The sequence below is a fragment of the Bacillus rossius genome, chromosome 1 (assembly GCF_032445375.1).
Source record: "Bacillus rossius redtenbacheri isolate Brsri chromosome 1, Brsri_v3, whole genome shotgun sequence".
Lineage (NCBI taxonomy): Eukaryota > Metazoa > Arthropoda > Insecta > Phasmatodea > Bacillidae > Bacillus > Bacillus rossius.
Window position 1 is genome coordinate 142858458 of NC_086330.1, and position 18384 is coordinate 142876841.

Genomic DNA, 18384 nt, shown 5'->3' on the forward strand with positions numbered 1-18384 from the left:
TTTCAGTTACTAATAACATTACGTGCACGCGTTTGAACAGTCATCGCAGCCATAGTTGTTTCATAGCTACCAAAATCATTCAACGTTGTCAAGAATTATTCCAAATTATGTTTTGCCATTTTACTCAATGCGCCACTCCGTTAACACAACATTTTATAAATTCTGAACTACGAATGTCAGTATTTTTTTTTTACGTTATTACGTTTAAGAAATTTCTGTAGTTTTCTTATAATTAAAACTTAAATTTTGATGTTGGCATCTTTTAACCGCACTTTTTTTTTTCCGGTGGTCGTACTCCTCCAATTCAGTTGCGCCCGCCCGTATCTAAGCGCTCGGATTTCAACAAAAGGCACCGCCTCTCGATAGAGTGAGACAGAGAATTACGCGCATGACCTTGAAAAAAGCGACGCTACAGCGCTCTGGCGTGGAAGCTGGTAACTACGAGCACCCTCTTGTGGAAAGAAGAGCTGTCTAGCGGCGGAGCTAACAACTACCACAGTTTTGGATCCGAAAATTGGAATAATAAATCCTATCCCCTCGCGACTTCTATAAGTTATATATATTCAATGACTAAACTGAAAAGCGACGCGTGACCTTGACTCGCCGTAGCCAGGCAACAGTATCCCCGCCCGCCGCAACATGAACCACCCGGCTCGGCTTGCCAGTCGCCAGTAAGAATGTGATTTTGGCGCCGAATACATGCGTAAATCACATATAAGCCTTTCCTTTATTATTTTTATGCCAGTGAGAATAAACCTGCAACCTTAATGTGTGTCTGGACATTTTTATCACTGTGCTTAATTTTCCAGAATTAAATTAGATTATACCTATATTTAAAGATAATATTCTTAAATTTTTAAAAAAAATATTTTGAACCAAAAAATACACGTGATTTATTGGGGGGGGGGGGGGGGGGGTAGTCTGAAACCTCACCACAAATCACTAGGGGGGAGGGGGGGTTAACGATTTGCTAAAAAAACATACTAATGGACGACCCCTAATGTCAAATAACCATGTATTTTAAATCGACTCCCGGTTCTTTCGGTGCTTTCGGGACTCGACACCGACAGCATAAAATTTTGTTTTTATTGCGCGCTAAGGTTCCTTTCATTCGATGCCCTCCTCTGGCGAGGCGATCTCTGCAGGAGGGGCGAGGGGAGTCCTCAGTCGCCAGGCGGTGTTCGGACTGCTGTGTGTGCCTGTGGCTGTTGCGCCGATATTCTTTCAATACAGTATATTTTCTTTTAAGTTTGTTATGCAAAGAAGAAATGACATTTTTAGTTAATAATTCTGTGATTTTGCATGCGTTAAAACGATTTTTTTTCTCCAAAGTTAAAGATTAAGATAAATACTGATTTGTTCACGTTTGTAGATACTTTTTGCAATAAAAAAATTGTAACATAAATGTTTAGGCCTATCAGTTTACTTTTGGACACTAAATTTTGTTTAATTGTTCAGAATTAATTATTATATTAATCACCGACTGCTGCACCATTAATAAGAAAAGTACCGAAAGTACGGGAATTTCTCTGTTCCGTTGAAGACTAGTACCGAAATTCCCGGTTTTGAAAATTGTTTACGGTTCTGAATAACCTAGTAGTAATCACGAAAATATCATCTGAATGTATATTATATCACATTTTCGCCCGGAAATCTCCCTGTCCACATTTGCGATGTCCGATGTCCGAATCCACTGATTTCTAAAGTAATCACTAGAGCGCAGTAAGTATAGAGCACCAAAATATAAGTGTTTTTCGATTGCCTTTGATGTGTAACATCTTAGCTCTCGGTAGACAGCATTTGGTAGGAGTATTTTCGTGAATGGGACGAAAGTCGCATGGAACGTAAATGTGTACCATGGTGATGTAATCTATGGCGAATTAAGTTTAACAATATGGGCAGTATTTTAATAATCTTTCTGTCGAAAATCAGGTTCAAAGCCAGGGTTTAGTATTTTTACAGCTCTTTTTCGCTTTTATCGGAGCTGTTTCGTTATATATGCCTATAGAATTATTCGATATTCGACGTAGCTGCTCCAGCAGCGAATTATAGCGGCGGGTGATGAAACTATTTATGATTCTCATCAAGAAATGTAGTTAAAAACACAATTTACGTATTTATTTATCACGCTCGACATTATTTGAAAGAATTCTAAGTTAAATCTCGTGTCCGAGTTTCGTATTGTAAGTGTATTTTCAACATGAGAACCCTTTAGTTCGCTCGTAAGCAAGGTTAGATGTTACGTATTTCTGACGAGTACAGTACTGAAAGACTAGCTCACATTTTTTTATAGTTTTCATGCAAAGTAAAATAGTATGCAGCTTAGTTTTTAATTTAAATTTAACTTGTAAAAGTTATTCACTAATATTTAGTTATTTGGTAAGGCTAATAAATTAATTCCAATCACGTTACCATTAATGAATTCGGTCGCAAACGGACAACTCTAATTAATATTTCGTCGTGGTCTTCTTGGAATTGTGTTCCTACCACATCGTCCGTTATTTTATGTTTACCTTGTTGAAACAGGAAACAGCAAATTTCACGAGTGTTCTTCTTCTATGCTACCAAAGGACACAGAATGGGACAAAATAATTCAAGTTTATTAATGTATACGGACCAGGGAGATTCGAACCATCGCCCACAACCTCCATGACATCAGAGGATCACGTACGGTGCTGCCATCTACGGTTACGGACGCGAACCGAACGAATCGTGCTATGTATTAGCTGTTGCGGGAACCAGGCACTGGTTAAGGTTAATACATATTTTCCTTTGTTTATCGCGAGGGGCGTTATTATTAATGAATTATAAATAAAATGTCGTGCCTGGGGCCACAATTGCATATCATTTTGAGCACTGGAAGACATAAAAACGTAAAATATTCTCGACGAATTTTAATCAGTGGTTTTCATTGCTTATTACAACAATTTCGGCAATAAATGTTAATTATTCTTGCATTTTAAAAATCTGTAATTTGCATTTCTCTCTTTCAGCTAACCTGGCTGGCTGGCAGCCTGGCGGGAAACGACGAAAGTCGCCCCCTAAAAACCAGTCATGCCCAAACCAAAATGCGGACAGAAATGTCCAAGCGCCCGCCCTTGCTTAGTAGATATTTTCTACTCTTCCAACTCTTCTTCCTGAGCCATCCTTCTACTCCCGTAGCCAACCCGTATGTAATTAATGCATGAATTTTTGCATCCCGCATGTAAGTTCCCAGGGTTTTCCCTGTGTCTATGCAGGTTTTACCTGGGCCCAACTTATCTAGTTTTAGTCTAGAATAGTCAGTGAGGGGAGTTAGTCATGGCGCCAATCGCTGCCATGGTTGGCCAATCCCCTCCTAGCACACGATGCATGCACCCTCTCCCGCATGGCTACCCCTGCATGATTAGAGCGTATAGGCTTCGGCCTGAGACGCACTTAGAGTCTGTCCCTAATCCAGACCCCTCCCAAACACACTTAGTTTTAATTTAGGTTAGGAAAAAAAAATTATTTTAAAAATCTGATTACTAGTATAATTTCAAGTATTTATTCTTTTATTATTAAAAAAAAAGTAGCATCTGTCGGCGAGTGCAGTAATACTAGGTTATGTTAGATATTTTATTACAGTTTATTTATATGAAAACGTGTTCATAATTATATTTAAACGAAAAGTTAATGTAGTTTTCATTGCTTATTACAACAATTTCGTCAATAAAGGTTAATTATTCTTGCATTTTAAAAATCTGATTACTAGTATAATTTCAAGTATTTATTCTTTTATTATTAAAAAAGTAGCACTTGTCGGTGAGTGCAGTAATAATAGGTTATGTTACAAATGACTATAAAATTCTGGTGATTCATATAATTGATGATAGTATTTGATTATATTTTATTTATATGAAAACTTGTTAATAATTATATTGAAACTTTATAGCTAAACGCCAGTTTTTAAAATTAATTACAAGTCATCTACACGTGAACTGTTTCGTCGAAGGTTTATAAAGTGAAGTGAAAAGTTAATGTGGTTTTCATTGCTTATTACAACAACAATTTCGGCAATAAAGGTTAATTATTCTTGCATTTTAAAAATCTGATTAGTAGTATAATTTCAAGTATTTATTCTTTTATTATTCAAATAAAAATGATTCACTTTTATTCATAAAAGTATGCAATCATTTCATCAATGTTTTGTTATGACGTCACATTAAACTATCGTCCGTAAACCGACTTTACAGACAACCAATTTTTTTATATTAATTTTCAGTCCACGCGATGTTAAGCAATACTTGAAATAAAATTTCAACAGTTTAAACGCCAACAGCACGTAATCAGCTTAGTTGCGGAACACGGCACCACGTGACCAAGTCGTAGTTTTGTGTCAAAAATCAATGACTGGACATTATTTAATAATTACGTTAAGCAGTCTGCCACCCGGAGTAGGCCCTGAACATAAAAAAAGAAGATTCAAAGGTATTAAGATAAACGACGAATTATATCAGATCCAGGTTATCAAAATTGATGCCTTTGAGGTGCGACAGTTGCTTCCTATTCCAGGCGGAGGTCGCGAGAGACTGGGCTGGGCAGTCTTGGTTAAGTAAGGTGTCTTGGCCGCAGGAAAGATTCCGATGACCTTGGTTAACTCATGATTGATAACGTGTCAATTTTAAATACATAAAAAGCCCTTCAAACGAGTTCAATTAAATTCAACTTCACGAACTGATTAATATTAATTATACAGGGTGTATCAAAATTCATGTTACAACGATTGAGGGTAGAAATCTCTTATTATTTGCAACCATTTTTGCCAGTAAACATGTTGCCGGAAACGCGTAGTTAAGGCCCTGTAGCCCCAGAAAGAGTCAGCATAGGCAACACGTTGGGCTTTGTGCGAGACAGACGATGCTGTAGTGAATTACGTGTTTACGACGCCGGGCAGCGCTCGAGAGGACTGTACGATGTCGAATGCTGACCCCCGCCCCTTTTTACTTCCGTTGGTGGCGCCCTCACCTCTTTTCTTCCGTTCAAGCCGTGCCATAGCACTGTGCAGCGTGACATCGCAGTGTCGCAGTGTGTTTTGATATCACTGGTGGTCTGTCATTGACTGTTCTGTCTTACAAGCAAACTCGTGGTGTCATTTCTTTCTCTGTGGTTTTGAAAAGGGCTACGTTTTAGTGGAGCTCAATGGAGTACATGTTGAGTAAGTACACGGACATGCTGCTTGTTTACGGGGAAGCTAGACAAAATGGGCGAGCCGCCCGTCGTCTGTACGAAGAACGATATCCGGGTCGTAGGATTCCAGCTCACACCATGTTTGCAAGACTTACTCAGCGAATACGTGATACTGGTACATGTGCCGTCACAAGACCAAATGCTGGTGCTCCACGCAGGGTTCGTACTCCCAGTTTTGAAGATGTACTTCAGAGATTTGAGGAGAGTCCGGATACAAGCACAAGGGCAGAAGGTTCCGATTAGGACGCTGACAAAATGACTGTTTGGCGAGTTCTTCATGAGCAACTCTTGTACCCGTACCACCTTCAAAAAGTGCAACACATGGGTCCAGCGTACCATCCTCTTCGTATGACCTTTTCTCGTTGGTACATTCGAAGAGTATTGAGGAACCCCGAGTTAGCTGTTTTATTCAGCGATGAAGCCAAGTTCACTCAAGACGCTATTCTCAATTCGCACAACAGTCATGTTTGGAATGATGTCAATCCGCATGCAACGTGTGTTACAGCTCGCCAGGAATGTTTTTCAGTTAATGTGTGGGCCGGTATTGTTGACGGCGTACTCATCGGCCCTTTTTTTCTTCCGCCACGACTTACCGGCGCCGGATACCTCCACTTCCTTCAGAATGTACTACCAGGTCTTCTTGAAGAGGTTCCATTGTATGTCCGATGTGTGATGTGGTACCAACATGACGGGGCACCACCTCATTTTTCCCTGCAAGTGCGAGAGTATTTAAACCAAACATTTCCAAACCGATGGATTGGACGAGCGGGCCCTGTCGCATGGCCGCCGAGGTCACCGGACCTAACCCCGTTAGATTTCTTTCTGTGGGGTTACGTAAAAGGGCTTATCTACGCTACGCCAGTAGAAACTGTAGAAGAGCTTACACAGCGAATCATTGAAGCGTTCGAAATCATAAGGTCGACTCCACACATGCTCCAGCATATCCGTGAAAACATGATTCGCCGTTGCCACCTTTGTGTCGCTCAAGGTGGGCGTGTTTTTGAGCCGTTGCTTTAGGCTGTCACGTTGTTAAAACGTATGCAAGAATTTCAATGTTGTGAAACAAAGCCGAAGTTGTGATGGATTTCAGAGTGAAATTAAAATCTGTGCCACGATTAAAAAGGTTATTTCTCTACTCGAACGCCCGCACATCCACATCATAACACTCTACAACGGGTTGCCTACGCTGACTCTTTCTGGGGCTACAGGGGCTTAACTACGCATTTCCGGCAAGATGTTTATTGGCAAAAATGGTTGCAAATAATAAGAGGTTTCTACCCTCAATTATTGTAACATGAATTTTGATACATCCTGTATATTCTTGCATTTAGTATATAAGTTCAAAACTAAACTGCTCGGGCGGGGTGCGTTAAATGCTTACGCATAACCCTGTCCCGTTATTATTGTAAACCCGCGACAACATAACACCCGGGGCATGATGATCTAAGACAAAGATATAGTTCATCATTATGTCATGCAATATTTATTACGGGGCCTGTTGTGGGGCGAGATCGTTACGTCACACGCACACACTCGTGATGCTGACGGGAGGTTTGAAACTGGTCAGCGAAGATAGAAGTTTTTGGACAAGGAAGGAGCGGAGGGTGATGCACATCAGGCTTACTGGAGGATGTAGCTTAGGTTGACGTCAGTGGGAATAAGTCACGAATGCTTTCGCTCCTCTTTAATACAGGATTCTTTATTACCTGTTATTTGATGGCGACCCCATATTTGCAACGTCGTGTGCCGCATTGGGAGGTAGCACCGACGACATGTTTGTTCCGTGTGGGCATGGATTGACGACGTTCTACGGAAGTGAACTTATACTATTTGTTGTTGTTTGCAGGTGCGACGCTGCACTTCGAGGTTGACCTGCTAACCATCGGCGACTCTCCTCCCGTGGTCAATGTGTTCAAAGAGATTGATGCGGACCAAGATAAGTTGCTCTCCCGAGAAGAGGTTTGTACAACTGTTCACAACTCACATTTCATCTCCATTTTTGAAGCGAAACTTTTTACAACCGGTAGATTAATATCACAATAACAGGGTAACGGAAGTGACTAAGTAACAGAGTTAACGTGTGTACCTACCGAATATTGTTCGATGGCACAGGGTTAAAAAAAAAAATAGTTTTGTATCGAAACATATTTACAACCGGTTACAGAGACAGCAGCGATGATCTTGTATACTTCCAATACTTTTGTAAACTTTTGCATAGTTTTGCAACTCAATTCGCAACTCTCAACTCTCAATTCTGTTGGATCCAGTGTTAGCATTATATTTGTAACAATTTGTATAGATATTTGTGATATGGTTATGTATCATATTATAGCTATCACAAACCCATTAATTAATTTTTAGATTCCATTGAATACATGGACAGACACTAATAAATAAAGGTATATTTTCAATGCATAATAACTTGTGTTTCATATATTAGAGCACCCTAAAACTTTCCAATCCCTCTTATTTGTGCAGTTCACTTCTAACATGCATAGTAGTCACGCACCCATGTTTCTGAATTTTATAAATGCTTTCAAGGTATCCAGCACAAATTCTTGTATGCCCTCACGTCCATCTGTCAACATTGCCAGAAGATTATTTTCAGGTGTTGCATGGCACCCGTTTCTTTGTATCACTGGGTCAATAACTTCCAACAAAGTCCGGGGAAGGTACCGTGATGACTTGATCAGCAGCCATAGGTGTCGTGAGCCAACGGTGCAGTAGGGCTTGAGCTAGTTGTTGAACTAGACGGGGACATGCACTTTAACCACATATTCTGCTAGTATGCATAGGTTTTCTGATGGTTTGTTACTTGCTATGTAAAGTTTAAGAATCCTGTTTGCCATTGTGAGCCACCGGGAATGGGTAAGTTTGCCTGGGTTTCTATTAGATATATTAGATGAACACACACCATTTGAAATTGCATGAACCATTTCAAGAAGGTATTTTTGGTAACTACTAAATTGACTGAATGTAGTCAATCCACCGGGTAGAGATCCTTGTATTGTTTGGAATTTCACCACTGGAAACTGTTCACAAGTTTCTAGCTGTTTGCCGATAACATCCAAAAACGACTTAGGCCCCGAAGTTTTGTCTTCCAGAAACTGGGTAAATGTTAGTTCCATCACACCCTACCACTATTATTGTAGATGTATCGATTGCTTTTTCTTCCAAGAATTCAATAATTCTGTTGTTTTTTTTTATTTCAAGCAAGGTGCCAGATTGTTGGGTTAAGTGCCCCAAAAATCTTTAGCCATGTTCGTCCACTACAGTTATGTGTTCTTCAACATTGAATCCTTTAATGTTTTTAGCACTTTTTTTTTTGTTGGACAATCTTTCTATCTTTTCTCCCATCAAAATATAAATCCTTGACACTCTTATCCCAACGCTCAACCAACTCTTCGTTACTTTTGTTCGTAACTCTCTTACGATTTTTCTACCCTTTTTACTTTCATTCGGTCCACTACTTTGCTCCTCGTGTTAGTCGTTTTTATAAGCCCACGTCGTGAAGCAATACAATGGAAATAATAGCTGCTTCACGATCTGAATCGCGGTTCTATCACAAATAGATGCTAATGTAGGTATGTAACTTTACTCGCATTTGTGACAGAGGTTGATGGCTCGGAAAACATCAGTGGGCTTGTTGACAATAATGGTTTACCCTTTTTATTATTGACTTCCATCTTCCTCTTCACTATCGGAACTCGAATCTACAGTATCTACTAGAGCTGTAGCAAACCGTATGTATTCGGTACTGAGTAACGGGTGCGCCATCAAGTACCGAGTAATGAAACGTTACACACGAATGCATTTCGTTACTCGCATTTTTCGTATTTTTTACGCATCCATGTGCGCGCTTATTCGATGAATTTAAAAACGCACGTTACAAAGAACGATGTTTGTTTATTAAGTAAAGTATAATTTGGAAATTCGACGTCCAAGTTTTTTTCTGTTTATTATAGAACAGAAACAACGTAAGAAATTTTTTTTTACAAATTAGAAATAGGTATGTTTTTGTTTTTTATTATCGCGTATTTTCACGTTTTTTGTTCTTATCTTAAAAGAGATAATATATAAAGCCATTCTAATGAGATTTAATTGTTTCTTGGTTAACAAAAACTGTTAATTATCAAATATTTTTAATTGTTTATATTCGATTTATTATTATTTACGCGACGTCATACTGTACGCGTACGCAATACGACTCGATTCGTTGCTGTAACATAAGATAGCATGTTATGCGGTATCAGAAGTAACGAGTACTAATTGTTATAGTAACGAATACATACGGATACGCTTTTTTTCGTTACTTTTACACCTCTAGTATCTACAGCTAAAATCATAGTTTAAGAATTGTCCGAAAGTTCTCCCACTTCGTTTTTATTCATTTCTGAACCCTTGTATTTATCATTTTCCTGTTTTCTCTTTATCCTCTGGTTTCTACTTCCACATTTGAGCAATTGTTTAGTAGTTTTTTATCAGTCCCACCAATTTTCATTTGTTTCAGTGTTCTTTGGTCTTGCAAAAAAGACTATTCCGATTTTGGGACTTCTTTTGGTTTTTCACATTTGCATGACGCAAATTCTGCGCATTTGCAAGCAGCTACATCAAAAATATTTTCTGAATCCTTTTTGAAAGCATATAAATTTTATTCAAATTTCTGACTTACTTTTCATCATTTACTTCTGATATTATCTGTGATACGTTTCTATCATTTTCGGTTTCGTGACACAATGGGAACAGAAGCTGTAACCCATATTTATTAAATTTTGGCGGCCAAGGTAAGGAAAATATGACTTACAGTTGACTCCTTCTTGTTTTCTCTTCGTAGTGCTTTCCGTAAATGAAGGTAGCATCTCATCACGTCATCGTGACGTGGCAGAACCTGTTTATTCAACCGTGATGGGAAACTAAAAATAGGACACTCATCCTCACCACGAGTTATTACAATTCTTGCTCTAGCTGTCATTAATTAAAAAACACCAAATGATACCTTTCGTTCCTTCTTTGCTAGCAGACTGAAAAATGATGATGGAAATGGCAAGTATAGAGAAAAAATATTTGGAGGTGTGGGAGCCTGGGAGCGAAATAGGGAAGGAGAGAGATAAAAATAGTATTTGTGTGTTTATTTATACTTGTCGATTCCAAGAAACATAAAACGCTTGATCAAGTACTACCAATAATTTTCCCCTCTCACTATCATTCCATCATGTCAGTCTTGAACGATTTATGTTAATATTTTTCTCCACTTTTCTGTATAAATAGGATACATACCTACTCTCAAATCAAGCATGTAAACAATTTCTTACGGTTTAAGAAGAAAAAAAATAAAAAATTGTCAAAGATGACCAAAATCATGAAAATTTTGATTGTTTGAAGTGTTTGCGGCACCTCAAGATGATTTTCGATTGAGCCTCCGTTTTGACGAATTGATATTGATTGTAAAAGGCAAGTTTTACGTAGGTACTATAATAAAACGATTTGACGAAATTCATTTTTTCGATTCACCATACTCCCCATTGGATAGGTTCTTGCAGGGTACCTAATGTACTGATATTCATTTTGGGTGAGGCGGAGGGAGGAAGAGGTTGGATATAACAACTTGGTCCTTTGTTTGCTTTCAATTACTTTTCCTTTTGTTGGTGAGAATGATAAATCTTTTCCTAGTATTATGGGGGAATATACACCCCCATCTCCACCCCTCCCCAGTGTATGCCCGTGTGTCCTTGTAGTATTCCTAGCAATGAGTAACACAACTGGACACACAGTCATGCATTGAGGAACCAACTGCCATTTCTTACATTTAGGATATTGTTTGGAAAAATAAGATTTACAGGATGCCATAAAAGAATGTCTTAGTGTCAATTTAATGTATTAAATTTAATTTAGACGATTTACAACAAATCATACATCAAATTGAAGGTAAACTTACCTAGGTTTTCTTACAAATGTTCAATATGTGCATCTTTAGTTAAACGGCACACATCCAACCAGGGCCGTTTTATGAGAATGTGAGGCCTGGGGCAACAATATTCTTATTGTAATGATAATTTTCAGATATGAAAAACTCATATTTGCATTGACATGTATGTATGTAATAACTATCATAAAAAAGGACTAGAAGTACCATAATGAAATGCAGCCTCTATACGCAGAAATATGAAACATATTTATGCAGGGAAAATAAAATAATGTATAACAACAAATTTTTTAGTTGAAATGGAGTAATATTTCATAGCCAACACCCACCCCCATTTACGAAAGTCTTAAATCGTTCTCAAATATTTACACAATTTTATGAGTTGCAGGTCCCGACCAATCAAAATTACATATTTATTAACTCACTTTGCAATAAACTTCTTCCTTGCCTTTTTAGCAGCAAACAAGTAAATGAGTCCATCAAATGAAATGCTGTTCACAAGATCATGTTCTGTATAAATCACCGCTAACGAGTTTAATCTCTCTTGTGACTTGGTAGATTGGAATTGATTCTTCAGAACTGACAGTTTTGAAAATGATCTTTCACTTTCACAGTTTGTGATTGGTAGTGTCAAATACAAGCGAAGTGCTATTGCTACATTTGGAAATACATCAATTATATCACTGTTATATAAGTGCTGCAAAACTTTTTGTGGAGTGAATGATGTAACACTGTCTTCAACTTGTTGCTCTCTGAGAAATGGTGATAAGTGTAATAATTCATTTGTAATAACAGGCTGCAGATCCTTTCTGTATTTTCTGACCAACTCGGTAGCACTAGATTTGAGTTCATCTTCACTTGCTGTAGTTAAGTTACAAAGAAACCCACATGTTGAGGCAATATCTTTGTAGGAAGCAGCTCTCTTCTCCAGTTCATGCGGAGCATATCAGCAATGCATAGAAATGTGGAAATTCTGAAATTCTCGCGGGATGTTACAACAGTTGAAAGTTTGTCTTTTCCATCCAAAAACTTTTTATTTTTGGAAGATCTAGTACCTATCTACAAAAGTTTGTAACACATGGTTGCTTAGTTGTGTTGCTTTAACTTCAATTTCATCAAAATCATTTCGCAAATCGGAAACAAAATCTTTCAAAGAATTCATCAGTTGATGACCAGTTATGACATCGAGTCCAGGCTTCTGTAGATGCTTGGTTACTGCACCGAATATTTCCATAATGTCGTACCAAAATACGGCCATAAAAGCAAATTATAAATATTGCATTTTCTTCATGAGGGAGTTCACTTCCATCCTTGTGACTTGCGTTTCATTTTTGTCGTTGAACATATCATTAAATGCACAGAAAATCTCATCATAATGAATGACGAGAGTTTTCAATACATCTTCTCTGCATGACCACCTTGTTTCCGACAAGCTCTTGACAGTGATTTTTGGCTTTCCGCTATTTCCTGTGCTTTCCGAAATAACTCCTTCAAGAACTGACCACCTGTGAGTGGTAGCAGCGAAAAATGAGTACAGATTTTCTAAAAACAGAAACAGTTTTGTTGCATGAATACATTCACCAACGCTGCTTTTTCCTACTAAGTTTACTGAATGTGCTGCACATGGAACATACAGCACAGAGCTGTTTATTGATTTAATGTGCGCTTGTAGGCCCTCATATTTTCCTGACATGTTGGCTACTTATCATAGCTCTGACCTCGGCAATCCTGGATATCAATGGTGTTGTCTTTTAGAATACAGGTTACAACTTCACTTAAATCTCTTCCTCTGTGGCTGTAAATTGGAATTAAACACAAAAACCTTTCCAAAATTTTACCTTTAAGGCAGTATCTAAATACAAAAGATAACTGATCTGTATGGGAAACATCAGGTGTAGAATCAACTATCAGTGAATAATATTTGGCCTGTCTAATCTCATTTAGCATGTGTTTCCGAACTTCGTTTCCCATTAGCTCAATGAATTCTTCACATATATCAAAAGAAAGATACGATACATGACCTTTTACTTTGTTCCCATGTATCCTTAAATGTTCCTGTAAAAAAGGATCAAATTCCTAGGTAATTACCATTACGATTTGATCCAAGCATCTGATTATCACCACGAAAAGGAAGACCATGACTGCACAAAAATTTTACAACTGCCACTACTCTAACAAGAACATTCTTCCAGTAATTTGTCTCAGTCACTTGTGCATCTAAATGTGATGAAATTGACATTTTCTTATTTTTTCTTGAAACCCATTTTAAAGAATATGCTTTGTGTTCAATACTGTTTTCATGCTCCCTCAATTTTTCTTCTGTTTTCTTCCAATTAGAAAAGCCATTTACAAATTTTGATAGTTTACAATTACTTAAAAGTTTGCACGCAAAACAAAACATATTTCCCGTAAATTTAGAGTACAATAACCATTTTCTCTCCTGTCGCTCTCCATTTTCAAGAACTCTCACAAATGCAGATGATGTTAGTTTACGAATACATTTTGGATATTGCCTAGCAGAAGCTGTGTAGTCTCCATCGTTATTACTAAAAAAAAAGTCCGGCCCCTTATCAACACAATAACTAATCATTTCGTCAGTGATATTACCAGGCCATGCCGCAGGATCTTGCTGGATTTCTTATATTAACACTGCACTATCAAACTCTAGACTTCTTTCAGTCCTAGCACAGTTTCTAGAAGTTATGGGAATTTCTGGAGTTGTGTTAATGAGATTACAATTATCTATTTTAGTTACTTCTGTGTTTTCTTTAACTTTATCAGAGCTTGAAAGTGGTAAAGTCAAAGCCAACTTACCATCACAATCACATGGTTCTAGTGTTTGAGGAGGTTCATGGACCGGCGTCGATGTCGGTGACTTACTCAGTAGTTATAAATAAAACCATACAAGTTACAGCACAGTGTGGTTTTATTATGAAATCGTGCTTTACAAAACTAAATAAATAGGTATCTAATTTAAAGACAAGTTATTATTACGCCAGATATAAAATGGGAATTCACTTTAAATAATGATATTTTTTTTTGATAAAATTTGAGGCCCCCTTGAATGTGAGGCCCGGGGCAAATGCCCCTTTTGACCCCCCCTAGACGCGGCCCTGCATCCAACCCAAAACATTTCTTCCCTCACTTTGATTAATAGTTCAGAGTAATGGAAGCAATATCCTCTTCAATTCTGTTTCTCAACTCTGGCAAATTATTAGGTAGCAGCGGAACGTAGATACGATCTTATATACCTAAAGCCCCAAAGTAAAAAAAAAAAATCGAATGGCGTTATGTCAGGTAAGCATGGAGGCCACCAAATAAAAGAGCTCTGTCATCCTAAATTGCCTATACCATCGGCGGATGTTTTTGCCACATGGGGGATCAAAATTAAACTTTAAACAAAATGCACATTAAACTGAAATTAAGATTCACTCTTAGCAAATTGCAGAACACAAAACACTTTATGCTCAGGAGTTGCCATTTTGCGTAGGTGGTGCTGCAAGCGAGAAAACAACAAAGCAGTATTCCCTCATGCACTTAACTAAAACTGTTTGAGTTTCTCTTTAATTGTGACCTTTAACCAACACACTACAATGCTTACAGTTCATACATACTATTAAAATTTATAAATGTGATATTCTTTTATGAACATTCTGTACTTGTCAATTACTTTGAAAAGAAAATGATATTGAAAATAATGATGCCCAACTATGCTGATGTGATGTACGTGAGTGTAAAATTTTACTATCAACGCTTTGTGAAAAATATTGTAGAACAAGAAAAATGTTTTTGTAGTTGGTTCCTGATTGCATAGCTACATCCACCTGTAATTAATATTTTTCCTAATAGGTTGAAATAGTTGCCATTTTGTGTTAGGTACCTAGTTATTTTTTTTCATTTTAACATTTGTTATCATCAATATTTGAAAATTTGCATTTTTTACTTAAGGCACAATGCACATATTATTTTAAGGAACTGTTACATTTGAAACCATTTATGAACTCAGTGATACCACAGTTGAAAAGACATCTTGCAGCCAATAAGTATCAATTTCAGGCATTGCCTTCATTATACTTTAAGCCTAAGGTAATAAAATTATAATAATAAACAAAACAGATTTTTAAAGGCAAAAAAAAAATTTTAACCCTAGATTACCTACATTTAGGTACTTGTTTCTCTCTTTTGTCTTTAAACATATTACCAAATATCTTTCACGCTTTCTGTAAATTACTGCACAAAAAACAGTTTTGAAATAATTTATTTGTTCTGGTTATTTTACTTACTAACATCCTATGTACCAACTTGAAACTATAGAATGAGTTTACTTAGAACTCACATAGTTTTTTTTTTTTGTGAATTTGTCTACTTATTGATGACATACAACAACAGCTAAGATTCATTAATTTCTTGTTTTTAGCTAATAGTTTCCATTATAGTTAAACTTTTATTCTTTGGTTTTCTAAGAATAATTTTGCACTTAGCCTGTAATTCTCCAAGGCCTGAAAGTCATGTTGCAGGTTCATCATTCTTTTAAAAATAATCTAAAGCTTGATGCACATAGATGCATTTATCCTGAACGTAATATTTTCCTTCAGTGGCGTAGCCAGGATTTGTGTATGGGGGGGGGGGGGGGTGTTAAGAAGCATGGTCCCCCCCTAATAAAGCGGTTGGTCCGGGAGTCCACCCCTGGAAAAAATTTGGATTTTAAGGTGTAAAATAGTGCTATTTTAGCAGTTTTCGGTACTTAACTTTAAATATTGTAATGGTAAAAATATTATTAATTTTTTAATAAAAAAATTGTTTGAGTGATGAATTAAGAAATTAATTAAATATATTTTTATCAATCCAAATGCCTTTTTTACGTCCACTCAAAATCATAAATTATGCTCAAAGCTCGACAATACAAAAAAAAAGGAATAAAAAGGGTTGGGTTTCAGCAGAACTGATCTATTCTTGGAAACAATTAGTTTTAGCTTGAAGAGTTACATGACACCATGTTGTTGTCTCAATTATATACACACACAGTGATCCTTACACTTTTGGAAGCCCAGTCAACACCTGTGGCCTATTTCATAAAACTACAAGTCTACAAGTTACAAGTAACTTTGCTAGTAACTTGTAAAAACTTTGATAATGTTGTTTCATAAAGCTACAAGTAAATACTTGTAGTTACAAGTGAAATGCTACAAGTTACAAGTTAATTTTACAAGTAAATAAATGTTTTTGTTTCATAAACAAACTTGTAGCTAGCAAGCATTTGTAACTTGTAAGAAATTGCTACCAGTGTCAATACATAGGTAGAACATTGTGTAAGTCCAATTATATTAGTTGTAAATCATTAATAAGTCTATGCTTGTGTATAGAATGATATTATAACATCTTAGAATACAATGGATATTATTATATTTACCGATTCTGATGAAGATGATATAGATATAGAGGTTATGAGGCCAGGGGCGTAGCCAGGGGGGGGTTTTAGGGGTTAAACCCCCCCCCTTAGCACCAAATCTTTAATTAATTTCTTATTCATCACTCAAACAAATTTCATATTAAAATTAATAAAATTTTTACCATTACAATATTTAAATTTAAGTAGCGAAAACTGCTAAAATAGCACTATTTTATACCTTAAAATCCAAAATTTTCCCGGGGGAGGACCCCCGGACCCCCCCGCTTTAATACGGAGGGGGGGGGGCATGCTTCTTAACACCCCCCATTCACAAATCCTGGCTACGCCACTGTATGAGGCGACCACTTAATTTTAGAGAGAGGTTGAACATGGGACTTGGCACGGTATTTGAGTATAACGAAATGTTCCGCATGAGTGCTGTTAAACTGGAGGAGCTAGTACAAGATATAGGTCATATATTGTATCACCCTACACGAAGAAATAAATCGTTATCTGCAAGGGAACAAATATTTGTCTCTCTACATTTGTTGGGAAATGGCGGACAGTACCATGCAGTTGGAGATATGCATGGTATTTCCAAAGCAACAGTACACAGATGTATCAAAACATTTGTAAATGCTGTCAATGAAATCATTTTTATCAGCATACACTTCGCAACTATAACCTACAAATTCGTTACATAATCAAAACACGAACAATAAACAGCTGACTCGTAAACTTGTAGGTATGTGTTACAAGTGCACCAACTTCTACAAGTCAAGCAACTTTCTTTGTGAAACACTTCAGATTCACACTTGTAAGAAATTCCCTTGTAACTTGTAACTAGTAACTTGTAGACTTGTAGTTTTATGAAATTGGCCACTGGTTATAATTACCGCGCTGGTTAAATACAGTAGGTGTAAGATATTTGAAAGCTTGGGACCCGTCACAGCGTCACAACCTTATAGCTTCTGCTCGCGACAGGTGTAGGGGAAGGGAAGGAGAATCGGTAGGGCTCGCTTACTCTTTCCCTCCAGTGCAGTGGCCGGTGATAGCATTAAGACACCCAGCTAACCTAACTAACCTAGCTAACCTGCTTTCAGTTAAGAAAAAATAATTGTCGCTAAGGTATGGGGGGGGGGGGGGTTAGAACCCCTAAAACCCCCCCCCCCCCCCCCCTCTGGCTATGCCCCTGTTTTCCTTTCTGTCCAGTTAAATGAGCCATTATTATGAGACACACTTTGGTCCCATCCTACCTTGACCCTAACTTTACTAAAAAAATATGTTAGAACATGCTAGAAAAAAATAATTTCATTTCTCATACTCTGCTTTCATCCATAACTTTGCTCTTACTTTCGAAATTACTAGAGCACTAGAAAAAAAAGGTTTTTAATAAAATATTGGGTTTACATTTAAGTTCAAATTTTGAATTTTTGTAGAGTCCCATAATATTTGATTTGAGATATGATTGCAAAAGTTACTTGAATTTTATATAATGATCTAAATGAAACAGTTACAAGCATTTTCTTGCTAATTAATTATATAGTTTTTATTTTGTAACTAGCTAATGCCCAGCATTCATTGCAATGCTTCATTCAATTTTTTTTTGTTTGAATACAAAGCATCTCTCTATATATCTAATCTCTTACTCTATCTCCATCTCTATATAAATCTGTCCCTCTATATCTCCCATATCTCGCAATATCTCTCTATCTCTCTCTCATCTGTATACCTATATATCTCAATCTCATTACCTATACCTCACTAATCTCCATCTCTATTTCACTCTTTCTCACTCTGTCTCTCTGTATCTCTCTATCTCTATATCACTCTATCTCCCTCTCTTTTATATTCATTTCAATTC

At 37.1% G+C, this 18384-nt stretch overlaps 1 protein-coding gene across 1 annotated transcript in view; it reads left to right on the forward strand.

Annotated features, from left to right (window-relative positions):
* Positions 1-18384, forward strand: part of LOC134546239 (peptidyl-prolyl cis-trans isomerase FKBP14) — a 113962-nt gene that overhangs the window by 92984 nt on the left and 2594 nt on the right. Inside the window, exon 3 of the mRNA XM_063388921.1 lies at positions 7055-7167. Coding sequence (XP_063244991.1) covers positions 7055-7167 — 113 coding nt within the window. The remainder of the gene's footprint in view (positions 1-7054; positions 7168-18384) is intronic.